The following is a 26,791-nucleotide window of genomic DNA, read 5'->3' on the forward strand; positions in this document are numbered from 1 at the left end:
AAAAGAAAAAGAAAAAATACCAAACTAATTCAAATCAATTGAAAAGGTGATGGTGCTTTTGTCAATTTGTTGTTGATGTTTTTTCTCTATTGCTTTAGTTTTTGCTTTGATGCTATGATGCTATATTCTGATGTTGATGTATTTTATAACCTCAGTGAGGATCTAACGAGTATAGTGAATTTGATAAAAGTTATTAAATACAGATTACTGAGTTATCTTAATCTATAGTGAACCCTACTAATTCTTTTCCGTTCTTTTCCGTTCTTTTCCTTTCTTTTTTTCTTTCTTTTCTTTTCTTTTGTTAAATTGAAAAGAAAAAAATTCACTTTTGCCAAGTCTATTGAGATAGAGAGAGCAGTTCAAAAATAGTATTGGTTGGAAATGTTAAGATTTTCACTCTATGAATTAATTCTTTGGTATAATTTATTCTAAAGGCTATTTATCAGCTGGTGAGTGCATGATTTGGGTAACAAATTTTCCCAGGTATCGGGTAATACAAGCTACTGTGAGCACTTCATTCTTGATCGACGTGGTCATCAAATGGTTCAAGATGACATGGTTTGGTATAGCCAGATGGTAGGCTTCCTTGTTTGACGCATAGTATGAACTATCGGCACGACGCAATGGTGGTCGTTTATAATTGTAGCTCGAGCTAATGGAGGAGGAGCCTGCTCCTTGCTGCGTCATGGTTGAATTGAGTGGTGGTGGCCCAGGTAATGTATTTGATGAATTACTTGCTGAATTGGGCAGGTTTGAAATTTTGTTGAGAAGAACATTGTTCAAGTGTGGTGGAAGTTGTGGTGGCTCGGGAAGCTCGTAATCGGCAGGTTTCATCTTAAAGTAGTCATAGTTTACAAACATTTCGGGGATTTCGCTAGAATATTCTAGTTTCTCCACCTGACTGATAAAAGAATCTGAGTGGGAAAGCTCATAAGGTGAAAACTGTTGTCCTTGAGTTTGCTGTTGTTGTTGTTGTTGCTGAATTTGCAGGGAGTGGCTAAAATCGGATTGATGGTAAGGGTAGTTCGACAGTTGTTGCTGTGCTTTATGTTTCTCTTTCAACTCAGCTTCTCCTTCGTCGTTGTCATTATTATCATGATCATATGCCATTGCGTCTTCGTTTCCTTCATAGTATTCTACATGTTCGAATTGAGAGCTTCCTTCTTTTGAGATTTTCTGGAGAAGTTCATTTGATTTTTCCTGAATCTTCTCCACTTCGTATTTCCCAGCCAATCGTGGCGTTGTATATGACAGCGATGTGTATGCGTTTGGTTGCTGATGTCTTGGTGATTGTGCCGTCAAGTCTGGGTTCGAGATGATATTTGCATCATAATCGGTACTAGCGCCGATATGGTTTGGTTGGTTTGAGCTGTGGTTAAACAAGTGTGTATCATCAATAACCTCGAACCAGTTGAAGAACAACCCTTCCTGGTCGGTGGCAGTTGGTAATTGGTCACTAACTCTATATTCGTTGTTGATTATATACAATAGCTTGTGTACGCCCAATGGTAAATTTATTGTCGTGTTGTACTCATTCGGGTGTTGTTGCAGGGGTACAAGCTTGATGACATCACGCCAATTGGAAAACGATCCAATTATGGATATCTTGTTGATGGGCTCCTTGTTGCTGTTGACCCATTTTATCTCAATAGGGATGAGGAATTGCTCTTGGTGGGTGTTGCTCTTGAACTGTTTGTTTCGACCTTGTTTGGGGATATTCTGGTCATTGTTCAAGTACAGTTTGTTGTGATTGTGTTGACTCAAGTTTGGGAAATAGCTTTGTTGTTGTTGCTGATGGTGCTGGTGCTTATCGGGGTTAGGTGAAGGAGAGTGAGCCGATCTGGCAACTGATGCAGCAGACATCATTCGTGTTGTGGTTGTTGTTGGTGGGGGTGGCGGAAGAAAGGGTGCTGATGGTGATTTTTGTTGTTCTCTTTCATTGGCATCTTTTGGCAGGTGAGTATTTGAAGCTGGCATTTGGCTGCTGATTTTGGTGAAATCAACTTTGGAGAGATCTGGGGTTGGTGTTTGGGACAAGGGGTACTCATATTCTTGTATGTCGTCCGAGTCCTGGGTGAATGGGGTGTCAAGGTCCATATGGTCAATTGTTTCGTCGTTGTTTTCAGGGGTCTCTGTAGTGTTGTATTGGTGGGTTTCATTTATAACTTCTTTGTTTGTGTTGTTTGTGTTTGTGTTGTTTGTGTTGTTGTTAGTTTCTTCGAGGTAGTTGTTATCGGGAAGAATGTTTCTTGATAATGAGGCTGGTTCCTCAACCAAGCCGTCATTGACTTCATTAAATTCGTCCTCGATAAGGCCACTGGAGAATTGGTTGTAGCTTGGGTTCAGTGTTTGTGGTTGTATTTGTATTTGTGACATTGGTTGTACCAATGTGTTAGACGCACTTGGTTTTGGTTGTTGCTGTTGTACTACTTGGTGCAAGATGAGATCGCTGAATTCTTCGTCAAGTGAGTTGTTATTCTTTGTTGTGCCTGCTGCCGATTTTCTGACTTGGCTCTCAGCGGATGCATTGGACTTTCTGGTAGATAAGGTGTTTATCGACTGTCCCTGGTGATGGCTATAGTGGCCGTTGGTAGAAGCGTTATGACCCATGATCTATAGTATATTAAGATTCTGCAAGTTGAATGTTGTGATTAATGCAAAAAGAAACAAAACAAATATGAAGAGTTAGTGGGAAAATATGTGTTTGTCAGATGAATTAAGAATGAAAAAAAAAAAAATAGAAAAAAAATAAAGATGGAAAATGATGGAAAATGATGGAAAATTGAAAATTGAATATTAAGAAAAAGAATTTGATGAATGGTGTAACGTCTGTTCTAATAGTACAAGCTTATGGCTGATATTCTATGTGGCATATATATGAGTATAGAAAAAGGATCAAAGGAATGTAGTGACTTTGAAGTTGGAAATTGGAAGTTGGAGGAAGTTGTTGTGGGTGAGTGTGTGTGTGTGTGTTTTCTATTTCCTTTGGTAGTATTAGTATTTAGTTGTTGTTGGTGGTGGTGTATGTTTTGTTGTTGTTGGGGGGGGAGGGATAAACAGAGTGGCTGAAGGAAGGGTATGTGATATAAATAATTTGGGAGTTGCCATTTTTGCTCTTTTTTTTTTTGAATCTTTTTTTTTTTTTGTAATATAATTAATTGTCTTGTTTCGTTTTGTGTAATTAAAATTCAATCTTGGTTTTTCGAGAAATTTGTTTGACCCTTTGTTGTTTTTTTTGTTGGCTTTGGCTTTGGCTTTTTTTTAAGTTACTTTGGGATTAGTAGCAAAGAGGTCTTTTCACTAGAGATAGTATAGAGATAGTATAGAAATGTTTGTATTGTTTGGTTTACTAACTAAACTGAATTGTAGTATTGTTGGTGTAATCTTTCTGGTTGAGAAGAGAATTATGTATTGCAAAGGAAAGAAGAGGTGGACGAGTGAGTTAGTAAGTAAGTAACTAACTAAGTAAGTGTATATGTAGAAGACAATTAGGCAAAAGCAATTTGTAGACAGTGGGTATATATGTTTGAGGAGTGATAGTTGTGGCAGCCATTCAAAGAAGAAGAAGAAGAAGAATATTTAAAAAAAATACAGATTGAATATATCACAATTGTTTTACTCGTGAGAAGTAAGAGCCATCAACACTTTCTTATCTTACCTTCAATATACAATCAATGGAAACTATAGTCTTACTCTTTTTCAAGTATGGTATGACCAAAGAGAGAAGATTGAAATGGGAAAAGTGTTGAGAATGTTGGATGAAAGTGGCAGCAAAATTTCAAGTGATTCTTCTTCTTCTAATTCTTCTTCTGTTGTATTGTGTATCCTCATTTTCCTTAATTATGACGTATTGTTTGTTACTACTACTACCACTACCACTACTCCTGGTGCTGGTGCAGATTGTTTAACAAAAGGAAGTAAAGAGGAGAGATACACACATACATTTCTTATTGTCTCTTTTCTCACGCACCACAAATGGAAAAAGTTAAAGAAGAAGAGGAAGAGGAAGTGGTGGTGGTGGTGGTGGTGCACGGATTAATTTTAATTTATTCTCTGTTACTCTGTGTAAGTGTGTATTGTGTATTGTATTGCATTGTATTGTATTGTATTGTGTTGTATTGTGTATTGTGTATTGTGTATTGTGTATTGTGTATTGTGGGTTTCGATGGGGGAAAAGGAGGGGAAGAGGAGTGGTAGCAACTTCAAGTATTCTCCGTTCTGCTCTGCTCCGCTCTGCTGAGTTGCTAACTATTCCTTCGTACTGCTCTCCGCTTAATCCCGCTTTTTCTTTTTCCATTCTGTTTTTTCCGTTGTTCCCTTTCTTTTCCCTTTTTTTTTTTCTCCGTTAATTACTCATTGCCGATAGTACCACCACTATCATTACTTGATAACTGAAGGCATAAATGAAGAGATAATTACATTACTACTTCCTTTTTCGTTCTTTCTTTTTCGTTCGTTCTTTTGGTTCCACCATTACATCATCATTATGATCTTTGGTTTTTTTTTTTATTGTTTGTTTTTTTTGTGTGTGTGTTTTTTTTTGCTTTCCAACTTTTCTCGACATTTCCTATTTTTCTTTTCTCTCTCTCTTTTCTCTCTTTTTTTTTATTTTGCGACTTTTTTCTGCATGCAATCCGTGATAACCGACAAGATACGATTCTAGATTACCGGATGCTTCTGATCAAAGCAATGATCAAAGCAGTGATCAATACCACACACTTTGTTCTAATGAACCATACTTGTGATAAGACTCAAACTGGAGTAATGATATGGACCGTTCATTCCCTTTTTTTTTTCTTCTTTTTTTTTCCCCCCTCTGTTCCTTATTTCCATATATTAAATGATGAACCCCACCCTTCAAACTCCGTCCGCTTTCTTAGAGCCCAAGAGAAAGAAAATAAAAGAAATGAAAAAATTTAACCAACTCAATTCCACACAATTTGTGCCGTGAATATTTTGTCGCTATACCTCCGTCACTCTTATTTTGTTTGTTTCCGTTTATCACAAAAGGAAGAAAAAAAAAAAAAACAACAACAATAAAGCACAGATTTAAGAAATATCACAAGAAAGAGAAATTGAAAGAGAGTTAGACATCTAGATATAGGAATCAACTAGTTAGACTAACATTGCAAGCCAAGAGTAAAGAGACAAAAGATAAGAGACAAAAGACGCTCAATGATATCATTCCTCGAAAAATGAAGAACAAAGGTTCTTTCAGAGAGAGAAAACAAAAAGCTTGATCTTTTGTTACTGCTTCTTTTGTTTTGTCTATCTCCATAAAGTTACTCCAAGAGTGAGTATACAAAAGTTTTTAAATTCCTCTTTATTTATTTGATAATTTGTATGTGTTTGTGCTATTGTCATATATTTTGTATAATCTTATAGTGGAGTTTACTTTGACTCAATTTCTAACAAATTATTTATAAACTACAAACTTGTCCCTTTTTTCAGTTCCTTTTTTTTTTATTTAATAAAAAAACATTGAAAACTTTTGCTCAATAACTTACTCTCTCTGTCTTTTACAAAAGCATATGTTGATTCAAGTGGGAAATATATGTACCAAACAAAAAAGACATTTGTATGTTGAGAGTCGATAGCTTCTTTTAAAGACGCTATGGATCTAGAGCTGATAAAGCTTTCTAATGATGCTACCAACTGATTTACACTCAACTTTATTTTAATTAATTTTTTATTTTTTTTATATTTTTATTTTATTTTACTTTTTTGTGACCACTATGGAAAGAAGCATTAGGGAGTAGGTCTCGGCTAATATGGTTCGTAATCAGACTTGAAACATATTTGATATTCAAAAGAAAATCAAACTCAAGTCCAAATCCAAATCCAAATCATTCCAGTTTACTAAATTAACTACACTTTTATATTCTACAAGAAGTAATATATAAAACTATACTACCAAAAAATAAGAAACAGAAAAAAAAGAAACAGAAAAAAAAGATTAGTTACAACTAGAGATTTAAAGAAGAGACCACAAAGGGAAAAAGAAAGTAAAACACAAGAACACGAAACGAAACCAATAGACCATGTCATGGATAGGAATAAAGAAAGCCGTTAATCGAGCTGGTACACAGCTCATGGTCAAGACAGGCCAATTGGAACAAACTATTGATAAGGAGTTTGAATACGAGGAAAAAAGATTCAAGACAATGGAGACAAACCTGATCCAGTTACAGAAAAGACTACGCACTTATCTTGATAGCTTGAAATTGCTTACAACATCACAAGTCAATATTGCCGAACTACTAAACTCATTCTATGGCAATGAAGCTAACACCAACACTATGAAACCAAGGATTGACGAGTCCCACCATTTCCCTCCTCCACCTAATTCTCTTCCTTCTCATCATCATTACCTGAATTTAGCTAGTGAATACTACCAAACACTAAAACTCTTGAACGACGAGTGTGTAAATGAGTTGGAAAGACCCTATAACCAAACTGTCCTTAACCCAATTGCAAGATTCAACTCATACTATGTCGAAGTGAATGAGGCCATTAAGAAACGAAACAACAAATTATTAGACTATGACGCAATGCGAAACAAGGTAAAGAAACTTGTTGACGCACAACACAGTGATCACGACGATTTTGAAAATAAATTAAGAGAGTCTAATGAGGAATTAAAGGACTTGGAAGACAAGTTTGTTGAGATCAATAACCAACTAAAAGACGAAATACCCAAATTGGTCAATATGAGAGTTGCCTTTTTTGATCCTAGCTTTGAAAGCTTTGTTAAGATCCAACTACGCTTCTTTAATGAAAATTACCAAAGACTCAATGAATTGCAAACAAAATTGGATGCTCAAACTAAACAAGATTATGTCGAGGGCAAGTTGGAAAGTAAAATCGATGATGTTTTAAACAAAATGAGAATGCTAGATATCACAGGAAGTACTGGATTCTAAGTAGATAACAACTATTTGCTTTCTATCTTTTATTTTCTGTATCCTTATTTTTCCTTTTTTTTTTAAAAAAAACTCGGAATAGTCGGCCACCACTAATAGCACTATGTTACATTCTACCTTTTTGTTTTCATTACTACCAATTCATTTCCGTGTCCATGTCCATCTTCATGTTTAACATATTCTTTTTCTGATTAATATGTAGCATTTGCTTCGTAACGCTCCGCTAACCTCTCCTTTCCCCCGAAAGCAAGAAACTGTGAACGATAATATCTCCTAGAAAACTCGAAAACCGCAACCGAAACCGAAACCAAAACCAAAACCGCAACCGAAACCCAAAACCAAAACCAAAACCAAGATAAAGAGAAGGTAAATATAAGAGAGAGGGAAACAAACAAATAGAAATTAAGAAAAAAAAAAATCAAAACAAATTATGAAAGAAATAGTCATAAACAATTATCTATGATACATAGTAGTAAAAAAAAAGAGGCAAAAATTATAGCTGGGGTCATCTATTTATAATTGATTTATTGTTGTGCATTTGGTCCAACGTCACGTAATGCACGTATTTACATTTCCGGTATTTTTTCTCTCTCTCTCTCTCTCTCCTACTCTTCTACTCTCTTTATTTTCGCTTCATATTAATTTCTTCTACAGTTGTGTAAAAAAAAATTTCCAACACGCGCTTATCTAATCTTTGATTTTCCAACAGACGAGAAGTGAATGTGACAAAAAAATTATTATCATATGAGCATTGGAGAACCACACTTGTTGTAAGAAAAGGAAGAAAAAAACAACAACATACAAATATTTACATATTAATTTCGGATCTACAACATAGCAAAGGTGGATACTTTCAGTAGTTATGAGCAATTGAACTGCAAGAAGATTCTAAAAGTATCGCGTAACTCACAAGATTAGCAAAGAAAAAAAAAACAAAACAAAAAGCAGCTATCAACCAAAATCTTTACAATTCCCCATACAACCTTTTCAATTCACCGATTGACTTTTATTTATTTTTTAAAAAACTTTTTCCCCATAGTTTTTTGCCATAGTTTTTTGCCATTCCCTTTCTTTATATATATATATATATATACCAGTGGAGACAACAAATAACTCGATTCCTCCATTCTTTCCTTCATCTCATTTTAACAGAACGCCTCATATTTTGCTCCCTACATAAACCTTGAAGGATGCTCAAACGTTTTACCCTTCATGGATATCAAAACCATAGTGGGAGCACAACATCGTCCAAGTTGCCTCCTATATTTGCTGACTCCTACTGGCAATGGTACCTCGAAAGCTATTTGCAAAATGACAAAGCAACGACAATAAAACATACTGCATACTCATTAACCAAATTCACAGACAAGTCACCACAAGTCATAACAATCAAGAGCTATTTTGAAAGTCAAAAATTACCCGTACCGAGTAGTACCCAGATCATTGCTATATTGAAATCGCCATTGACCGGCGAGGACTTGAACAAAACTTATTATATACTACGAATGTTCCAGTTGTCTTCAGAAGGTTTATTTCTAACAAATTCACGAATAGACAAGCTCGGCAACAATTTGAAATTTGTTGGTGCTGAAAATTGGGATAATGTAATGTGCTATATGGATGCCTTATTCTTCGCCATGTTTGCCAACTTGGAAAGTTTCGAGCCGATTTTATTTATTCCAAACCACAATGACAAGTTGATCAATCAATTATCGGCACTAATGAGAGTTTATGTCTCTTTGTTGCGCCTGGGCTATTTGATCACTACCGATCTCACAGCTCGAATATGCGAAGGCTTAATGAAACTAGGATTTGCCGAAGCATTGAGTCACAAACAGCAGGACGCCGCAGTCTTGTTTGAGTTTTTAACAGAATCTTTGAATATGCCATTATTGACATTCAAGGTTGATATCAAACACGGTGGCAAATTCAACAAAAAAGACGATGAAAAATTTTCAAAAGAAAGGATGCTTTTTGTGAGTATACCAGGCGATGACGATAACAACACAATACTTGCGCAAGAGAAAAATTATGCCGTTGCACATGTTGAAAATAAGAATGGTAACTCTGGTTCAAGTATCACGCTGGATGAAAACGACAATGAAAACAACAATGAAATTGACAATGGAAATGAACCTGAAGAGATCTTGCTCGAAGAGTGTCTTGAACACTATTTCAACAACTCCATTAGCGTTAAAAGAGAATTGGAACGTCGAGCATCACTAAATCAAGTACCAACAATTTCAAACTTTGCAAATATTCCCGAAGACTCGCAAGTTGAAGTACTTGAAGAGAGACCAAACAAGCCTAGCTTTGAGCAAGTTGAGCAAGTTGAGGATGTTGATGAAATAGTCAAACTGAATGACCTGTCGGACACAATAAGCAAAACTGAACCGACACGAGTTTCTGTAAGGACAAGATCTTCAACATTATCTATATGGTCACTCAACGACAATAGCAGTAATAGTAATGATATTAATGGTAAAAACGATAAGAAAATAGACTCGCCAAAAATCCGCGAGGTCAATTTACCAGCCTGGATGTTTTTGCGATTGTTGCCCTTTTACACCGATGATAATATAATGTCCTCGGAATTTGAAAGCATTGCAAAATCATCCAAGGATTTTGCTCACAGAAGGCCGGTGCTTCCCATTTGCCTTAAAAGATACCAGTTTCATTCGGGTGACGCCTCCGGTGCAAGATCTCGCAAACGCATAATCATCCCACCCTTTATAGATCTCCCCGACTTTGTTGCCGATGATGTTGACGGACCATCGTGTTCTTTCAGATTGATATTGGAGAGTGCAGTATGCCATCGTGGTAATTCGATCCTGCTGGGTCATTTTGTTTCTGTTGTACGCAAGAATATCAAAAGAGTTGACCAAACTGAGGAAGAGGCAGAGTCAGCAACGTGGTACCTTTACGATGATATGAAAAAGACATCGAGAGTTGTGGAAAAGACATTTAAAGATATCTTTAGCACAGAATGGCCATATATCTTGTTTTACAGATTAGTGTCAACAAATGACGATAGTGGTGTTTCTTCAATGAAGAGTGGAATTACACCGCTCAATGGGTTTAAGGCACAATACTGGGGAGGCCAAGGACAAGGACAAGGACAAGGACAAGGACAAGGACAAGGACAAGGCCAAGGACAAGGACAAGGCCAAGGACAAGGACAAGGCCAAGGACCAACCCAGAGCCAGACTCAGAGTCAAAACTTTGCTAATTCTAAACCTGAAAAGTTGACACTTTCGCCCATTCTTTCGGCAGAAACAGAAACTACCATCGAAATACCGAAACGAAAATCATCAAAGAAACAGAAGCAGGCCAATGAAGACCCAGTATCTAGCCTATCTCCCAATGACCCCAAATTTGTCGACTTGCGAAAACAGTTTTATTGGTTCTTTACCGATGATTCAAAAAATTACTATAAAGAAGAGCCTATGAGTTTTAAAGACGGGCAATCACAAATCAGTTTAAGCCCTCAGTTTCGCCGAAACAGCCAGTTGAGTAATCTTTCCAATATGAGCAATTATCAACTAGATCAAACTTTACTGAGTGGACCTAGCAATACAAGCGTTTATGAGACTGCGGGCCATCACGTAAACCCTTCGAATGTTCCTTCCTTATCAACGACAACTTCAACGCAAGCGCCAACAACCTATATGGAGCCACCGCCCTCTTTTCCAGATAGGCATTCAAGTAGTTCGCGCGAAGGTTCCTCGAGCCCTTCAATCTGGAAAAAAGCAATGAAAAGAAGCCCCAATGTTCGATTAGACTCTAGCGAGTCCGTTGGGGAATTACACAAATTGGTATCTCCAATGAATCTAAATGAAACCAATGATACAAATAAAGAAGATTCAAGGAAATCCACTTTGCCTCATACGTTGCGGACTTTACAAGATGAGCAAAAGAAACATCATCATTTATTTCATAGATCAAAAAATAGACGAGAAGCATACAAAAAGGAAAAATGTGTTCTTATGTAACAAATACATATTTGAAAAATTACGGTTATAGACTATATTAGACTAGCATAGAGTAAAGCATAGAAATCATTTTATTAACTTTTTCCTAAAAACATCATTTAAATCATTTGATTGATTATTTTAAAAGTTCTTCTTTCTCCTTATTAAATAAATAAAAATTGTTTTGAATTGCATCTAGTTGTTTTATTTTTCATTTCTTTTCTTTTGTTTTCGTTGATTTTATTCTTCACTTTCTAAATCCCAAAACTTTATTATGAATCTGCGATTATTGCAAAGGTGCTTATGTACTCACAAAATATTTGAACCACTTCACTGACATTACGAGCAATAGTAAATATCACCCGATATACCAGCTGCTGCGATACTAGATGTTTTCAATGGCTGCACAGCAACACTCTTTATAGGACGGTCGCTCAATTTCAATTTGAGCTGTACTTTTTTCATTTCCCAATCCCAGAAAAATACAAAGCCTCGTGAATCGCCACTCATCACCATTTTGCCATCGGGTGCGACATCAATCTCAATTCCATAACCCGCGTTATGGTGGCCTTTGAATATTTTCTTTTTATTCCATGAGTATTTCCCTCCATCCAACACTTTTATTGTGTTGTCCATACTTTGTAAGACAATATGTTTCGAGTTTGGGCGTTTCTTCACTGATGGTATAGAGAAAAGAGAGGCTCCGGTTATGGCTTTTGTAGGCGAGTTGACCCTCCATTTCCAAACTCGCATTGTTTTGTCATCGGCTGTAGAGATGAAACCTTCATTGGTTACTAATATGTCATTTATGGAACCAACGTGATGGTCGTAGATTTGTAAAGGTGATTGAAGTTGAATGGACTCAATATCGAAATGATGGATTTCGTGGTTGGACAAGCCTGCAATAAACTCATTTTCGTGCTCGGGACGGAACCGAACAACATTGGGAACGGAGGATACTTGAATTGTCTTTATCACATTGCCAGTTTCTGTATCCCATAAACGTATTATTTTATCGTACCCACAACTGAGGAAGCGATCACCGGTGGAGTTGAAGCAAATATCCTTTACGGCAAGTCTATGTCCACGGTAGATTCGTGCAAGTTCGAATTTTTCATCCTTTTGTCGTGCCCTCCATAATTTTATTAAATTATCGTTTCCACAAGAGAGTAGTAAATGGCCCAGATGTGGAATGAATTGTAGCTTATTGACACCTTTGCGATGTGCGAGAGGAATAGTTTGTACAATTCCACTTTTGGGAAAACGCCAAGTTTTCGTAGGTTTTCGTAATTTGTCTTGCAACTTTGTAGGGACTTGAAGAAGTGATTGATGTTTTAACACTTCGTCTTCTGAGAAACGCATGAGCTCTGAAGTAGGCTTGAATTCATAACTTGCGTCACCTTCACCGTTATCGTCACGTTCATGTTCATGTTCATTTTCATCATCCACATCACCATTTTCTACTTCGCTTTTCATTGCTGATCTATTAATATTTGGTGCTAGACCATTTTCGTGTTCCGTGTCAAATGCAGTATTTACTTTTGGTTGGACAACAAAGTCGTCAGTATAAGAAGTCCATGGATCATTACCTTTTTCTTTTCGACGACGTTTGAGTTCTTTGGCTTTGCGTTTGGCTTCTTTACGTTCTTCTTCTTCAATCTCAAACTCTGATTTTAAATGCAATGGAGTTGGCAGTTGCTGTAATAGTGGCGACGGTGATTTCTGTTTTAGCAGCAGCAGCAGCAGCAGATGTAGCAGTTCCACTTCCACTTCCACTTCCACTTCCACTTCTTTCTTTGTTACTTGGAGTTCTCCATTTTCTGGATCTTTTTCAGAAAGTCGTGCTTTCTTACGTATAGGCTCTACCTTATCACCAATATCGGAATGAATGTCATCGATAATTTTGTTGGAATCTTCGTGACCACTGACAGATCCATTCGTTTCATTATCTGAATCAGATGCATAATCACCAACTAAGGACATCATTGATTTCGTAAAGAAGAAAGGAAAAGAAAAGAAAAGAAAAGAAAGAAAATTGTGAATGGGGCGAAGAGAGGTAATGGGAGAAATGGTGTGGTACCTATCTAGCTTTATGTTCCCATAAGCGCAATGAGCATCGCGATATCGCGCACACATTCGAAAAATCACAGATCTATATTCACTAAGAATACATTCAACTCCTTTTCCATTTGCATCTCAAATTCAAAATTTCAATTTGATTAATTTATTTCTACATTCAAAAATCTAATCTTTATTGTTAGTAAACATAAAAAGTCTTACAATGAGCAAAAGGCAAATAGAGTCAGATTCCGATATTGATGTCAGCTCCACTGATGAGTCAGATACCGAGGTTAATGAGCAGCAACAAAACGAAGATGTCGAGATGGAGGATACTGTTAATGTCGACTTTGATTTCTTTGACTTGAATCCAGATGTTGATTTCCATGCAACGAAAAACTTTTTGCGTCAATTGTTTGGAGATGACCATGCCCAATTTGACATTAGTGGATTGGCTGACTTGATCTTGACCAAAAACTCGGTCGGGACTTCTATTAAGACCGAGGGTGAACAAAGTGACCCATTTGCACTTCTCAGTGTGGTCAACATCACCAACAACCGTACCAATACAAGTATTGAAAAACTCATAGATTATTTGATCAAAAAAACTTCTAAAAACATGGAGCTTAATTTGGTGTTGAAAAAGTTATTATCCACCAAGGCTGGCGATGCATCATCTCCAGAGCCCAGAGTCGGCTTGATAGTTAGTGAACGGTTCATCAATATGCCAATCGAAGTTATACCACCAATGTATAAGATGTTGCTCGAGGAGATGCTGAAAGCCGAAAACAAAAGTGAGAGGTTCGACTTTGACCACTACATCATCATTTCTAAAGTTTACCAATTAGTGGATGCAGTGGAAAAAGATGACGATGAGGATCATAGCAATAACAAGGGTAAGAAGAGAAAGACCCCAGTTAACGAACCTAAACAGATTGAGATGGATTACTTCCATTTGGAGGACCCTATATTAGAAGATAATGCCGTTAGCAAAGGTATTTTTGAATATGATAACCAGAACAAGCAGGAAACTGACTCGCGAAGAGTGTTTACCGATTACGGGATCGATCCAAAATTGAGTGTTATAGTTCTCAACAAGGATAAATTGGCCAAATCAGTAGAAGAAATGCAACAACAATTCCCACCACCTAGCTAGTTTTGAATTTGATTTTCTGCAACTGCGAAAAATAAAAGTAGGGCAAGGATGAGAGAGCATGTTATGATAACAGAGCTTTTTATAATCTTAGATAGTATGGAAGTTAATAAATTAAGAACAAACAACTTAGCAAACAACTTAGCAAACAACTTATTAAACAACTTAGTAAACAATTTTGTGAACAACTTTGTAAACAATTTAGCAAAAAAGCATTCAATAGTGAACTATGTATTTTTTTTTCTTTAATCCGTGTGTATCAGGTACTGCACAACCCAAGACTATGCCAAAGTAGTTTTGTGTCTCTACTTAATCTCTGAAATTTTTAGTATTTTGTCCTTTCATTACATGAGCGAAAAATTTTTTTTTTTGGGAAGAACCGAACGAAGAAAAAAAATAAAGAAAATGAAAAATTTGAAGTCCATAAAAAAAAAAAAAAAGAGAAAGAAAAAAAAAAATTTCCAAGCTGCGTTGTAACAATAATTTGATTTCATCAACCTTTGAAAGCCAATAATAGCAATCATGCCACCAGCTCACAAAGGCCATGCCTTCCGTCCAGAGAATGTTCTCAAGCGTGCCCGCGACTTGATCGGTGTAGGTCAAAAAGAGGCCGCTTTGGATACCTTGTACGAGTTGATTATTTCAAAAAGAATTCGTTATTTGCAAGTTGAAGATCTTGAACCAATTGCAGATTTGCTTATTGAGTTAGCTGTTGAACTCAGAAGAGGAAAATTGGCCAAGGATGCTTTGCATCAATACAAGAAGAACATTCAGCTCAACGAGCATGGGTTAGAGTCTGTGCAAACTATTGTGCGTAAATTCATTAGCTTGGCCGAAAAGAAGTTGGATGAAGCTCAAGCTCAAGCCGACATCAAGATTGATCAAGAGGAAGCTGCAGAAGAAGACTTGGAAACTGCTCAAACTCCAGAGACTATATTGTTGAGTGCTGTATCTAATACTGATACTGCCGATCGTACAGAGAGAGAATTGGTTACTCCATGGTTGAGATTTTTGTGGGAAGCTTTCCGTGCAACTTTGGATATTTTGAGGAATAATTCTAAATTAGAAGTTACCTATTCTGCTATTGTTAATCAAGCTTTCAAGTTTTGTTTAAACTTCAAGAGAAAGGCCGAGTTTAGAAGATTATGTGAATTGTTGCGTGTCCATATGCAATCTGTTACTACTCAAACCAAGACTTCTAGTAACAATGCTATCGATTTGTCTGACTTTGAAACCGTGCAACGTTACTTGGAGCAAAGATTTGCTCAGTTAAACATTGCTGTTAAGTTGGAGTTGTGGCAAGAATCTTTTAGATCTGTTGATGATGTCCACACATTGATCACAGCATCCAAAAAGGCACCTAAACCAACCATGATGGCCAATTATTACGAAAACTTGGCCAGAATCTTTGCTGTTTCCGACAATGCATTATTCCATGCTGCTGCTTGGAACAAGTTTTTCAATTTGTACTCCCAATCACCTATGGCTACTGACGAAGAATTGAAGAAGTACGCTTCAGTATTTGTTTTGTCAACATTGGCTATTCCACAAAGCGCCATCCACGATGCCGATGAGCACAGAACCAAGAACTCGAAGTTGTCATCCTTGTTGAACTTGTCGCAACCACCAACCAAGGATGGTTTGACCAGATCCATTATCACCAGAAATGTTTTAAAATATGTTGATGAGCCAATTAGAACTTTGTTTGAATTATTGCAAGGCGGTAACTTCCACCCATTATCAGTCAAGAAGCAAGTTGTTGAACTTTTCAAAATTCTTCAAGCAGATGAGAACTTCAAAAAGTATATCCCTACATTGACTGAGGTCATCTTGTTGAGAATTTTCCAACAAGTATCTCAAGTATACGATGTTGTGAAATTGAACTTTTTAACTTCTCTTGGAGTTTTTGAAGGTCTTGAGTACACTTTGACCGAATTGGAAGTTGAAGACTTGATTGTTAATGCAGTCAAGGATGACTTGCTTGCGTTGACAATCGATCATGAAGCAGGCGTTGTTAACTTCAAGTCCAATCCATTTGAAGAAACAACTACTTCATTTGCCAATGACTTGCAGATTTCGCCAGCCGAGTTGGTTCGTTCCCAAATCAGTAAATTGGCAGCTACTTTAGCATCATCAGTGCAAATCATTGATCCAAGCTATGAGCGTCGTCAACAAGAGGCCAAACAGGCTGCTTTGCAACGTGCTGTTGAAGGTTTGATCCGCGAACAACAGAGACTTGCTGATAGAACTAAGATTCTTGAAGAGCGTAAACTTGCAGCTGAGAAACGTAAGCGTGAAGAAGAAGAGTTGCAAGCTAAATTGAAACAAGAGAGAATTGCTGCTGAGCAAAAAGCCGAGCAAGAGAGATTGATCCAAGAGCAGGAGCGTAAGAAGGAAGAGAAATTGCAAAGAGAGAAGGAAGCGATTTTGGAAAATGAAAAGAGAAAGCTTGCCGAGGAAATTAACGCCAAGGGTATTATCAAGGTTGATATGAACAATTTGAAAGATTTGGACAAGTCCAAGTTGCAATTGATGCAAATTGAACAATTGAATAAAGACAGAAAGGAATTGGAAGAGAAGTTGAAGGGCACTGCTAAGAAGGCTGATTATTTGGAAAGAGCTTTCAGAAAGTACGAGTTGAAATTGTTGGAAGCTGAAGCTCAAAAACAACAAGGCTTGGAGCGTGAACAATATGAGAATGTTAAGCAGTTGAAGGTTGCCAAGGCTAAGAAAGACTTTGATGAAGCTATCCAGGTCAGAGATCGTCTCCAACGTATCATTCCTGATTATACCAAATTCAAGAGCGAGATTGATGCCAAGAATGCCGTTAAGGTTGCGAAATTGAAGGAAGAGGCTCAAGAAAGGTTTGAAAAGGCTAAACAAGAGAGAATTGAAAAAGTCAAGAGACAACGTATTGAGGAGTTGAAGAGTAGAAAAGAGAGAGAACGTAAAGCACAAGCCGAGGAAGCTGCTAGAAAAGCACAAGCCGCAGAACATGCTAAGTTGAAGGAAGAATTGAGAATTCAAAGAGAAAAGGATGAAGAGTTGCAAAGAAAGAGAGACGAGATGGCTGCCGCCGCTGCTGCCGCTCAAGCTGAGCAAGAAGCCAAGCCACCAAAACAAATGTCGTATTCTGAAAGAATGAGATTAAAGAGAGAAGGTAAATTGCCATGAGTGACCTAGAATCCAGCTGACTTTTGCTATTCCAGAGAAACAGGTTAGAACACGTGTTTTATTTTTCTTTCTTGAATTTTCCTTAGTTATAAGTATGTAATGATTAATCTTTAATTTCGAGTCAGCATTGATCTTTTCTTCCTTCCTTTTTTCTTTTTTTTTATTTTTTTATTTTTTTTTCATTTTCATTATTTGTTTCTATTCTTTCATCTTGCTCTGATTAAGTTTTCTAATACTTGAAATCTCTATATGTTGTACAGAACCATTCCTTCCTTTTTTTGGGCATGCTTGGTCTTGCACTAACCAAGTTTCCCAATTCTGTTTATATTTTTTAATATAAAGTTTAAAGTGATTACCTCTTCATTGATAAATCAAAATTAGAACGGAATGGGAACATGAATTTTGAAAGTAGGAAACTATGAAATTAGCGAAGTAAATTTACTCAAGCGGGGAAGAAACAAACAAACAAACAAAAGAAAAAAACAGTTTGCTTGTGTGAGTAGGTGCAAGTATGGCTCTATATCCCTTCTTGCAATTAAGCCTCGTCTAAGAAAGCGGTTAATTGCTTGATCGCATGAAGGATCACATGAAGGTTTCCAAACAATTACAGAAAGAAATAAAAAATGAAGAAACCAATAATTCTTAATAACAATAGAAATTTCTAAAAAAAGAAAATATATATAATAGAATGGGTGCGAAAATCAAACTATAATAAATTGCAATTAATTAATGGTCCTATTTTGAACACATATTAAATGAATTTTACAAATGTGCTGATTTTGCTTGTCAATATCAGGATACTAACCCCTGATTGTTTTCTTTTTTTTTGTCTTTAGTTCCGTCGAATCTTTTGATTCTATCAAAAGATAGGTAATCTTATTACATCAAAAGTTTCAATTAATCTTACTACTACTACTTCTATAGTTATTGCTAATACTGCTAATACTATTGTTGTTGCTACTAAGACCGGTTCATTAATGACGGGCGCCAACAATTTCACTACTCAAAATGATTTGGCAGTTGACGAATCAAGTTTAGAAAATTTTGAAACTGATAGGATACATTCCTCAGAGGTACCATCTCAAGTCTTGAAACCAAATTGTGATCAGTTATTGAACGACAATAGTGAAATGGAAGCCATTTCTGAACAAACGAGTACACTGGTAGATTTTTCGTCTGTTGTCGATATAACATCACTGACAAGGTCTTTAGGCGTGGAGCCTACAAAATATCCCCTTATTCCAGAAGGTGTCGTTGATAATCATCTGGGTAACCAATATACTGACGTCATTGCCGAGATTAAGAACACAATTAAATCTGGTTTTGATTTAAAGGTTACTATGATTATCATTTCCCTTACTTTAAATTACCATTTGGAATATAGTACCATGCATAACCTTTCCAAACCGGATTGGGTTAAATTGTTTAAATTGCTTTTTAAGAATCTTGAAGGGATCATGGATCAAATAATAATGCTCGTGGATAATGCTATACCATTGGTGAGTTATAATGAAAAGTATGAAAAGAAAACTAGCTACTTGCAAGGAGCACCCATTAGATACTACCTTTCAGTTATCAAAACTAGTAGCTATCAAAGTCTAATGAAAGATGCTTATCCTATTTCATATACTGATATTTGGAAAGCTGTAGATGTTACATACACATCCAAAACTTCAATGATTAGTGAAAGAAAGACCTCACCAAAGTCCAAGAAAACTACGAGAAGTGAAAATACAAAGAAAACATGTATAGTCTGTGGAAAGTTTGGACATGATTTGAGAAATTGTTTTAAATTAAAGAATGCAAAGAGACGTGGATCCATTGTCATTGAAAATGGAAAAGTTTGTACTTTGGACAATAACATGTTGAAGATTGGCAAGGGTGAAAACATGATTGATAAATATCCGGAACTTTTTACAAAGAAGAAAAACTCAACAGTGTACAATGAATTAGAAAATGAAACCAACAAGGAAAGTTCAAGTGTTGGGGATACGGATGAAAAAGAAAAGATAGTGAAATTGAATTGTGCTGAAAGATCCAACCTCGTTCAAAATAGGAAACTGAGAGTACCAATTAACGAACCAACCACACTGAAAACCGCCATCTCTAGTCCCATGAAAAAATTCCTGGAAAATCTGAACTCAAGTAGCCACAGAAAAGATTTTGATAAAAAATTGTTGATCTTGAGAGGAACCGGCGAAGAACCAATGCCAATAACTACTAGAAACACAAACCGAGATATTTTGAAAGCTGGGAGAATTCAAGTCAATCCACCATTGAGAAATGTGGCGGCTGCACTCAATGACCTACAAGTTTGTAAAGAAGACGCAACTAATGTGTCACATATATCAAAACAGGAATCAGAAACTTTGCCTGCTGCGGTAACTACAAATTTGAGAAACTTACCGAAAATGAATTTGGGAGCCTTAAAGGGTGATGCATTAGGCTTTTCGGATTCATTTACGACGAGTGATGAAGTTCCCGAATTTGTAGAACCTATAACTTGGGGCAAGGTTCTTGAAGGTTTGGAATTAGTGTCAACTAAAGGTAATCCTGGGCCTTCTGGATGGAAATATGCCGGTTATTATGAATCGAAATATAAAGAAAGAAGTTTGGACGATTCAGTTTATGGAAACACATTGATTGATATACCTTTAGAAGTATTTCTCGATATAGACCCGGACTTTAGAAGCTACATACAGGAAATAACTTCTTGAATGCCTGAATAGTAACATAAATTGTGCCATTTATTACTTTCAAAATATGAAAACGACCAAATATTTCATTTAATGTTATTATGCTGCTCACCAAGTATTTTGTATCGAAAGTTTTCTACTTGCATTGACTGACGCTTTTACAAATAGTAACACTATTCACGTATATTGTGGAGAAGTACAATTTAACTATGAAGAGTGGTTATTTGCAATTCCTGGATTTTATTTCACTTTTGAAATTTTTGTTCTTTTCGTTTTTTTTTTTTGTTTGTTTTCTTGTTTTGTTCATCAGATATTTATATATATAATTTATATATATATAATACATCTATAGCTATATATAATCGAGTCAATGCTATGCGTCTGTTTTTGCTGACAATTTTATTAAACTTTATAGTACTAGCTGTAGAAGAAGTTTTATTCAAAAGTGTTTTGGTGGTAGCGGTTAGACTACCAAAGATTTTATATAGCTATGGAAACTCGAGTATTTTGAATAGGATGACAAATAGGCTGAAAACAAAAGAAAAGGAAAGGAAAATGAGAAGAAAGAAAGAAAGAAGGAAAAAAGGAAAAATAGGCTAAGTCTGTTGTCTACTCAAGGATTTAATTGATGAATCGGTAGATATTTAAAGGACAAACGATTGACCGAAGTGAGTCAAATGCTAAGCTAGATTTTTCACCAGTAAGAAAATGAAAACAAAAAACAAAAACAAAAACAAAATTTGGTCAACCTTTTATTTTATAGTCACATGACCATTAGCAATGGTTGAAGACTTTATTGAACAAATATAAGAAAAAAATGTAAGCTGTTGGTTTGTGGGAATAGCCTATACTTGCTAATTTTAGATTGAATTTGGTAGCGATATCATGGAACAGACAAAAGCCGCCGCATACTCAGAGAGTCTCGGTTAATCTACTGAGTATTCCGTCTATATTTTTTTTGTTCCCCCACCTTTTGCAAGCTTTTGCTGTACCATTTATTTTTCGTTTTATTCTTAAAATCTCATAATTTTTTTTTTCATTCTCTATTTTTTTCACTTTTTTGCTTTTTTATTTTACCTTCTTCCATTTAACATTTTCAAGTTACTCTTCATTGCTTTACTTTACTTTACTTTGCCTTGACGGTATTCGACTAAATAATTCACATTGTACAAAATATGTCTAAAACAGTTACTATCATTGGATCATTGAACTATGATTTAGTCACATTCACAAAAAAAGTACCTAAAGCAGGTGAGACGATCCAAGCAAACTCATTTGAAACACACATGGGAGGCAAAGGATTGAACGAGGCTGTTGCGGTTGCGAGATTATCGCCTCCTCTGGGCCACGTGCAATCCCGTATGATTGGTTGCGTTGGAGCTGATGATTTTGGAAAAAGTCTCAGGCAGTGTCTTGTTGACTCTGGTGTAGATGTATCCAATGTCAAGACGATTGGAGGTGAATCATCTGGTGTAGCAACTATTCTTGTTGAGGAGGAGTCAGGGGAGAATAGGATATTGATTACTGCGGGAGCCAATGGACACTTGAAACCTAGTGATGAAGAATACAAGTCCATCTTTGAACTGGACAAGGAGGATAAGAATGAATATGTTGTTTTGCAGAATGAGTACCCTGATACTGCAAAGAGTATTTCGTGGCTAAAAACAAACAAACCCAGTATCAATATAGCCTATAATCCTTCACCATATCGACCAGAATTAGTAACACGAGATATCTGGTCGAAAATTGATTTGCTTATTGTTAATGAGGGCGAAGCACAGGATGTTGCCAAATTGCTTTTACCTGATTTGGACTTGGTTGATAGTATGGAAGGTGTGAAGACGTTAGCTGTTGAAATACAGAAGCTTTTGAATCAAAATAATTTGAAAACAGTGGTTATTACTTTGGGAAGTAAAGGATGTATATATTACGATGCACAATTGGACGAGCCTCAATTTGTGAAGAGCAGAAAAGTTGATAATGTGGTTGATACCACTGGTGCTGGAGATACATTTTTTGGTGGACTCGTTTCAAACTTGGCCCTTGGCAAAACTTTAGCACAAGCAGTTGAATTCGCTACTGCTGCTAGTAGTTTAGCGATCCAGAAAAAGGGCGCAGCTGAAGGTATACCAGAGCATAAAGACGTGATACAATTACTTGGTGAATAATTATTCGCTGATGAGCAAAAGAAAAGATAAATAAAAAAAAAGAGAATAAAGTGGAAAAAGAAAACATTAAAAGCAAATCAATTGAACGGCTGTATCTATCTAATCTACGCGTACATATACATATATATATATTTATGCATATACATATGTCTATGCACAAATACATCTGGCCGGACTAGGCCTTTCTTTGACGTGCACCGCCAACTTCTGGAGCAGGAACTGGGGTAGCACTACGGCCGCTTACATACACATACTCATTGACTTGAGCTGCAACACCGCCTTTGACCGACTTGACAATTTTTGCCTTCTTTGACAGGCTTTTTCTGTATACATCGATGTAGAATGCAATGAACAAGACCAAGTAGGATGACAAAATGGCACATCCCGAATAGGCTGCCAACATTGTACCAGCACAGTCGCCGCAAACAGGCAACAAGTGTGCGTGTTTACCAAAGTAAGTAAAGACAATCTTTTGGTATGAAGCAAAGTAGACAAAGCCCAAGTCCAAGACAAATTGGATGATTTGGAAACGTGTGACCCATTCTTTCCACCAAACTCTAATACCTCTTGCAGCGAGGAAGTAGTACCAGTACATAACAACGTGTACACCCAAGTTCAATGAGATTGGCACCCATGAAATCGAGGTAACACCAATCAATTGGGTGTAGCACAATAATGCGGTAGCGCCGTGGTGGTAAGTGTGCAAGAATGTCAATTTCTTTTGCTTAACAACGAGGAAAACGGTGTCGATAAATTCGAGAAATTTGGTGATGTAGTTCAAGTAGTAGAGACAAACCAATTCCTGAGTCCATGCATTTGTTGAGCAAATGGCGTAAAAGATGCCATGATGGTAGATCATTGGCACTAATTGTTCAACCATCAATGTCAACAAGGTCAAGGACAATGTGGTCAAAAAAAGGTTATGGATTTGGAACAACCCGTTTAGCACAAAAGGTTTGATACCAAATTTTTTAAAGATGTAGTTACCACCAAAAATAACAATGTAGTAAGTTGTGATTGCCAATGCAACTGGTGGGAATGTCGAAAACGGTAATTCGCCTTCTACAAACTGGAATTTGGATGGAACAAATCTGTCACCAGTGGCCTTTGAAACCAACTCGTTAAAGATTGGCCAAAGCTTGACACCAAATGGAGTGTCCCAAGAGGGAGTTGGAAACGTCATTCTTGTAAAAGTGATATACAAGGTATGAATAAATAAGTGAAATGTTTGTGGAAACTAAATGTTAGCAAAACAAAATCGTAGACGCTACTGATGGTAGTAACAACGATGAGGATGGAGATTGGTATATATATATATATATGGAAAAGATGTTACAAAAATTGAAAAAAAAAATACTTTCTCCTTTGCTGTTTTTGTCTCTTTTTCCAATTCTCTATTTATTTTTTGATCAAGCCTAATAGTGAGTTCCCCTATTTGCAAGAGAAAAGAGTATGGTTGTTTCTTTGTTTGTTTGTTTGTTTAAATTTTTCTTTTCTTTCTTTCTTTCTTTTTTTTTTTACTATTGACTGTTGATTGTTATTGTTGCTCAAAAAACGCGAAGACGTGAAAGAAAGAGCAGAGGAAGCCAAAGAAAAATAAAATAAAAAATAAAAAATAAAAAAAAAAAGAAATGTTGAAGACCACAAAAATGCAGGAGGAGGAGGAGGGGATGAGGAGAAAGGAAAATAAAAATAAAAAAATAAAATAAAAAAAATACAACAGACTCAGACTTAGAGAGTTTCAGAGCGAGAGACAACATGTGAGGAGTGAACAACAGGATGGAGAACAATTGGTAGACGAAATAAAAGAAAACAACAATCGACACGTGCAGTCCTAAAGGTTTGAAATTGTTCAAGCGGCTGTATTGTTAGAGAAAGAGAGAGAGAGAGAGATTAATGATGAGAAATGCAAAGAAGAAAGAAAAAAAAGGGGGGGTGAAAGGAATTCGAGCGGTGAAGCAAGGAAGGTTCAAGTGGTCATCCTGTTAGTTAGTCTATATCCGTACAGAATATAAATCCGAAAAAACAATCTCTTCCATATTTCTCTTTGGTATAACCGAGGAAAATATTTATTGATAAAAACAAAAGTATCAGCAGCTGATTGATGCTCAAATTCAATACAATAAACAAAGCCTCATCGTATGCTATAACTAAAGAGGACTTTGTATAAGAAGTGAATTGTTTTTTTTAACAAATGTTGTTTTTTATTTTATTATTTTTCGTCTTCTCAAGAAGAATAGAGGAAGTGTATTAACTATAGATCTTCTCTTATAGTGCTACTCCCCTATATTTTTTTTTTTCGAATTTTTTTTTTTTGAGTTTCTTTATATTCACAGTTGTCCCCTTTAATTTCGAAATCTGGCTATGGTTTTAGAATTGGTTTTGGTGCTAGTTTTGACTTTTGACTTTTGGCTTTTGGCTTTATTACTTTTGTAAACTGAAAAAAATTGTTGGGTCTATAATGACTCTTAGTCAAGGATGTTACTCTAACATGACGAGGACCGCGTTGACTCTGAACCAAAACTACGGTGTACTAAATTCAGATCAATTGTAATGCCGCAAAATCTTGACAAAATCTTGACAAACTCTTGACAAAATCTTTTTATTAATCAAAAATTTTTAATTAAAAACTTTCTTCTTGAGTAAAATGAAGAAAAAAATTATAAGTGAAAATGGAAATGGAAATGAAAATACAGAGTGGGTGGGGAAATATTGCTGGGAAGTGCAAAGTATGTGGATGAGGATGGATGAAAAGAGAAACAGTACATATTGGTCTCACGTGCAAAATACAAAACAATAAGTAGTAGCAAATTTCTTACACCCACTACAACTCCTTCAATATATCATTTCCTTTGTCTCTGCTCCTACAAACAACATTCTACAAGTTTAGCAACAGATTTACAAATGTCCTTATCCTCTCGAGATTCCTCCGCAAGTCAGTCTGATTCTTCTAACGACGAATGGTCGTCGTCGGAGGAAGAAGAAGAAGAAGAAGAAGAAGAAGTGCGTGTTACCCCCAAGTTCATTTCAAAGAGAAAAGACAAGACAACAGCTGGACCTAATACTTCCGGCAATGGTACCTCTGACGAAACGAGTGACGAGCGCAAAAGAGCAGCTCTCTTGTCTCGACTAGACAATATACAAGAGAAGGGAGAGGAGAAAACAGAGGACAGCAAGGAGAGTGACATCCATCAAGTCGATGATACTGACGATTTGGATCCAGAGTTGGAGTACGAGAACTGGAAGCAACGCGAAAGGGCAAGATTCTTAAGAGACCATTCAAGATAAAGCCATTGCAATTGTAATTGTAATTGCCAAAAGAAAAAACAAAAAAAAAAAAAATTCCCTAGGTAAAACCTGAAATGCCCTAGAAAGAACCCCTAAAAAGAAGTTAGAATAGAACCCAGAAATAAGAAAAGAAAAACGCATAACAAATTATAAGCATCTTAATAGCACAAGTCATATAAAGGTAATTTTGGAACAAGTTTTGTCTATCATCTCAACAACCAATATATATATATATCAAAAGCCAATGAGTGAATCTCAACAAGCAAGGGTTCATCAAGATTCTTGAAAGAATAAATAAAATATTAATATATATATATATATGTATATATATAAAATTTTGTAAGTGGAAAAAATCAAATTCACGCACTAAAGAAAATACCCAGAACCGAACCAAACCAAACCAAATTAAATTAAATCAAATAACGGGAAAAGTAAATCACAGAAAGTACAAAAGTAAAGACTCAAGACTATCTGGCATTGTCGAACTGTATTGAGCTTCTCACGACAATCTTAGGATTTTTACAGAGGCATACTTGACTTTTTTGATTTTCTTTTTAATTTGAAAGTTATCGTTATGTCACTAATTCCATTACCAGAGTCACTAGTTCCATTTTTAGAGTCATACCTTCCAGCAGAAAAGCACAATGGCCCGTTTGTAACTCTTACATATGCACAATCATTAGATTCGAGAATTGCAGCCAAAGTTGGTGTACAAACCAAACTTTCACATTTAGAGACCAAAACAATGACCCACTATTTACGATCAAAACATGATGCAATCCTAGTAGGAGTTAATACTGTACAAGCAGACGATCCAAAATTGAATTGTCGATATGGGAATGAGCTGCGGATCCGACCCGTGGTTCTTGACCCATATAGGAAATGGAATTTCGCAAATTCTCAATTGTGCAAGATTTGCAAAGATGGCAAAGGATTGGCACCAATTATCATAGTTGATGAGCTGGTGCAACTAGGAGAAAGCAAAAATGATGAGGACGCAACAGAATTGAATGCATTGGGAGGCGAGTATATTGCACTACCCTTGATTGAAAAAAGAATGAGCAATTGGCAGCTAATATTTGACAAACTATACAAAAATGGATTGAAAACGATAATGGTGGAAGGTGGGGCTACTATCATCAACGAGCTTTTACTTAATCGTGATCTCGTTGATAGTCTTATTATTACAGTTGCGCCAGTGTTTTTGGGAAAAGAAGGCGTTGAGGTCTCTCCATCAAAGGAAGTAAGACTCCAAAATATATCCTGGTGGTCGGGCATCCAAGACAGCGTGATGTGTGCGCATATACTGTAACATAACAGCTAATCAAACTATTTTGGCTCAATTTATATAATTATAGAA

The 26,791-nt window shown here is 36.3% G+C and overlaps 11 protein-coding genes across 11 annotated transcripts; 8 read left to right on the top strand and 3 right to left on the bottom strand. All coding sequences in view use genetic code 12, as the record gives it.

Moving 5' to 3' along the window:
* Positions 1-435: 435 nt before the first annotated feature.
* On the bottom strand, positions 436-2,610 carry PVL30_003051 (uncharacterized protein; the record flags this gene model as incomplete). The annotated part of the gene is made up of 1 exon (XM_001525587.1): positions 436-2,610. One exon carries the CDS (start codon positions 2,608-2,610, stop codon positions 436-438), a length of 2,175 nt encoding a protein of 724 aa, XP_001525637.2.
* Positions 2,611-6,041: 3,431 nt separating this feature from the next.
* hob3_1 (BAR adaptor protein Hob3) lies at positions 6,042-6,923 on the top strand (the record flags this gene model as incomplete). Its single annotated transcript, XM_001525588.1, has 1 exon — positions 6,042-6,923. The coding sequence occupies one exon, from the start codon at positions 6,042-6,044 to the stop codon at positions 6,921-6,923; it is 882 nt and encodes a 293-aa protein (XP_001525638.2).
* A 1,190-nt stretch (positions 6,924-8,113) lies between these two features.
* PVL30_003053 (uncharacterized protein) lies at positions 8,114-10,915 on the top strand (the record flags this gene model as incomplete). Its single annotated transcript, XM_001525589.2, has 1 exon — positions 8,114-10,915. The coding sequence occupies one exon, from the start codon at positions 8,114-8,116 to the stop codon at positions 10,913-10,915; it is 2,802 nt and encodes a 933-aa protein (XP_001525639.2).
* Positions 10,916-11,233: 318 nt separating this feature from the next.
* Positions 11,234-12,880, bottom strand: PVL30_003054 (uncharacterized protein; the record flags this gene model as incomplete). Its single annotated transcript, XM_001525590.2, has 1 exon — positions 11,234-12,880. One exon carries the CDS (start codon positions 12,878-12,880, stop codon positions 11,234-11,236), a length of 1,647 nt encoding a protein of 548 aa, XP_001525640.2.
* Positions 12,881-13,175: 295 nt separating this feature from the next.
* BCP1 (Mss4p nuclear export) lies at positions 13,176-14,108 on the top strand (the record flags this gene model as incomplete). Its single annotated transcript, XM_001525591.1, has 1 exon — positions 13,176-14,108. The coding sequence occupies one exon, from the start codon at positions 13,176-13,178 to the stop codon at positions 14,106-14,108; it is 933 nt and encodes a 310-aa protein (XP_001525641.2).
* Positions 14,109-14,627: 519 nt separating this feature from the next.
* TIF32 (eukaryotic translation initiation factor 3 subunit A) lies at positions 14,628-17,279 on the top strand (the record flags this gene model as incomplete). Its single annotated transcript, XM_001525592.2, has 1 exon — positions 14,628-17,279. The coding sequence occupies one exon, from the start codon at positions 14,628-14,630 to the stop codon at positions 17,277-17,279; it is 2,652 nt and encodes an 883-aa protein (XP_001525642.2).
* A 688-nt stretch (positions 17,280-17,967) lies between these two features.
* On the top strand, positions 17,968-19,996 carry PVL30_003057 (uncharacterized protein; the record flags this gene model as incomplete). Its single annotated transcript, XM_001525593.2, has 2 exons — positions 17,968-17,971; positions 18,204-19,996. 2 exons carry the CDS (start codon positions 17,968-17,970, stop codon positions 19,994-19,996), a joined length of 1,797 nt encoding a protein of 598 aa, XP_001525643.2.
* Positions 19,997-21,150: 1,154 nt separating this feature from the next.
* RBK1 (Putative ribokinase) lies at positions 21,151-22,143 on the top strand (the record flags this gene model as incomplete). The annotated part of the gene is made up of 1 exon (XM_001525594.2): positions 21,151-22,143. One exon carries the CDS (start codon positions 21,151-21,153, stop codon positions 22,141-22,143), a length of 993 nt encoding a protein of 330 aa, XP_001525644.2.
* Positions 22,144-22,318: 175 nt separating this feature from the next.
* ELO2 (Fatty acyl-CoA elongase/Polyunsaturated fatty acid specific elongation enzyme) lies at positions 22,319-23,326 on the bottom strand (the record flags this gene model as incomplete). Its single annotated transcript, XM_001525596.2, has 1 exon — positions 22,319-23,326. The coding sequence occupies one exon, from the start codon at positions 23,324-23,326 to the stop codon at positions 22,319-22,321; it is 1,008 nt and encodes a 335-aa protein (XP_001525646.2).
* Positions 23,327-25,047: 1,721 nt separating this feature from the next.
* PVL30_003060 (uncharacterized protein) lies at positions 25,048-25,431 on the top strand (the record flags this gene model as incomplete). Its single annotated transcript, XM_001525597.2, has 1 exon — positions 25,048-25,431. One exon carries the CDS (start codon positions 25,048-25,050, stop codon positions 25,429-25,431), a length of 384 nt encoding a protein of 127 aa, XP_001525647.2.
* A 574-nt stretch (positions 25,432-26,005) lies between these two features.
* Positions 26,006-26,743, top strand: RIB7 (2,5-diamino-6-(ribosylamino)-4(3H)-pyrimidinone 5'-phosphate reductase; the record flags this gene model as incomplete). The annotated part of the gene is made up of 1 exon (XM_001525598.2): positions 26,006-26,743. One exon carries the CDS (start codon positions 26,006-26,008, stop codon positions 26,741-26,743), a length of 738 nt encoding a protein of 245 aa, XP_001525648.2.
* Between the last annotated feature and the right edge of the window lie 48 nt (positions 26,744-26,791).

This window comes from Lodderomyces elongisporus, chromosome 3 (assembly GCF_030384665.1).
Source record: "Lodderomyces elongisporus chromosome 3, complete sequence".
NCBI classification, from domain to species: Eukaryota; Fungi; Ascomycota; class Pichiomycetes; order Serinales; family Debaryomycetaceae; genus Lodderomyces; species Lodderomyces elongisporus.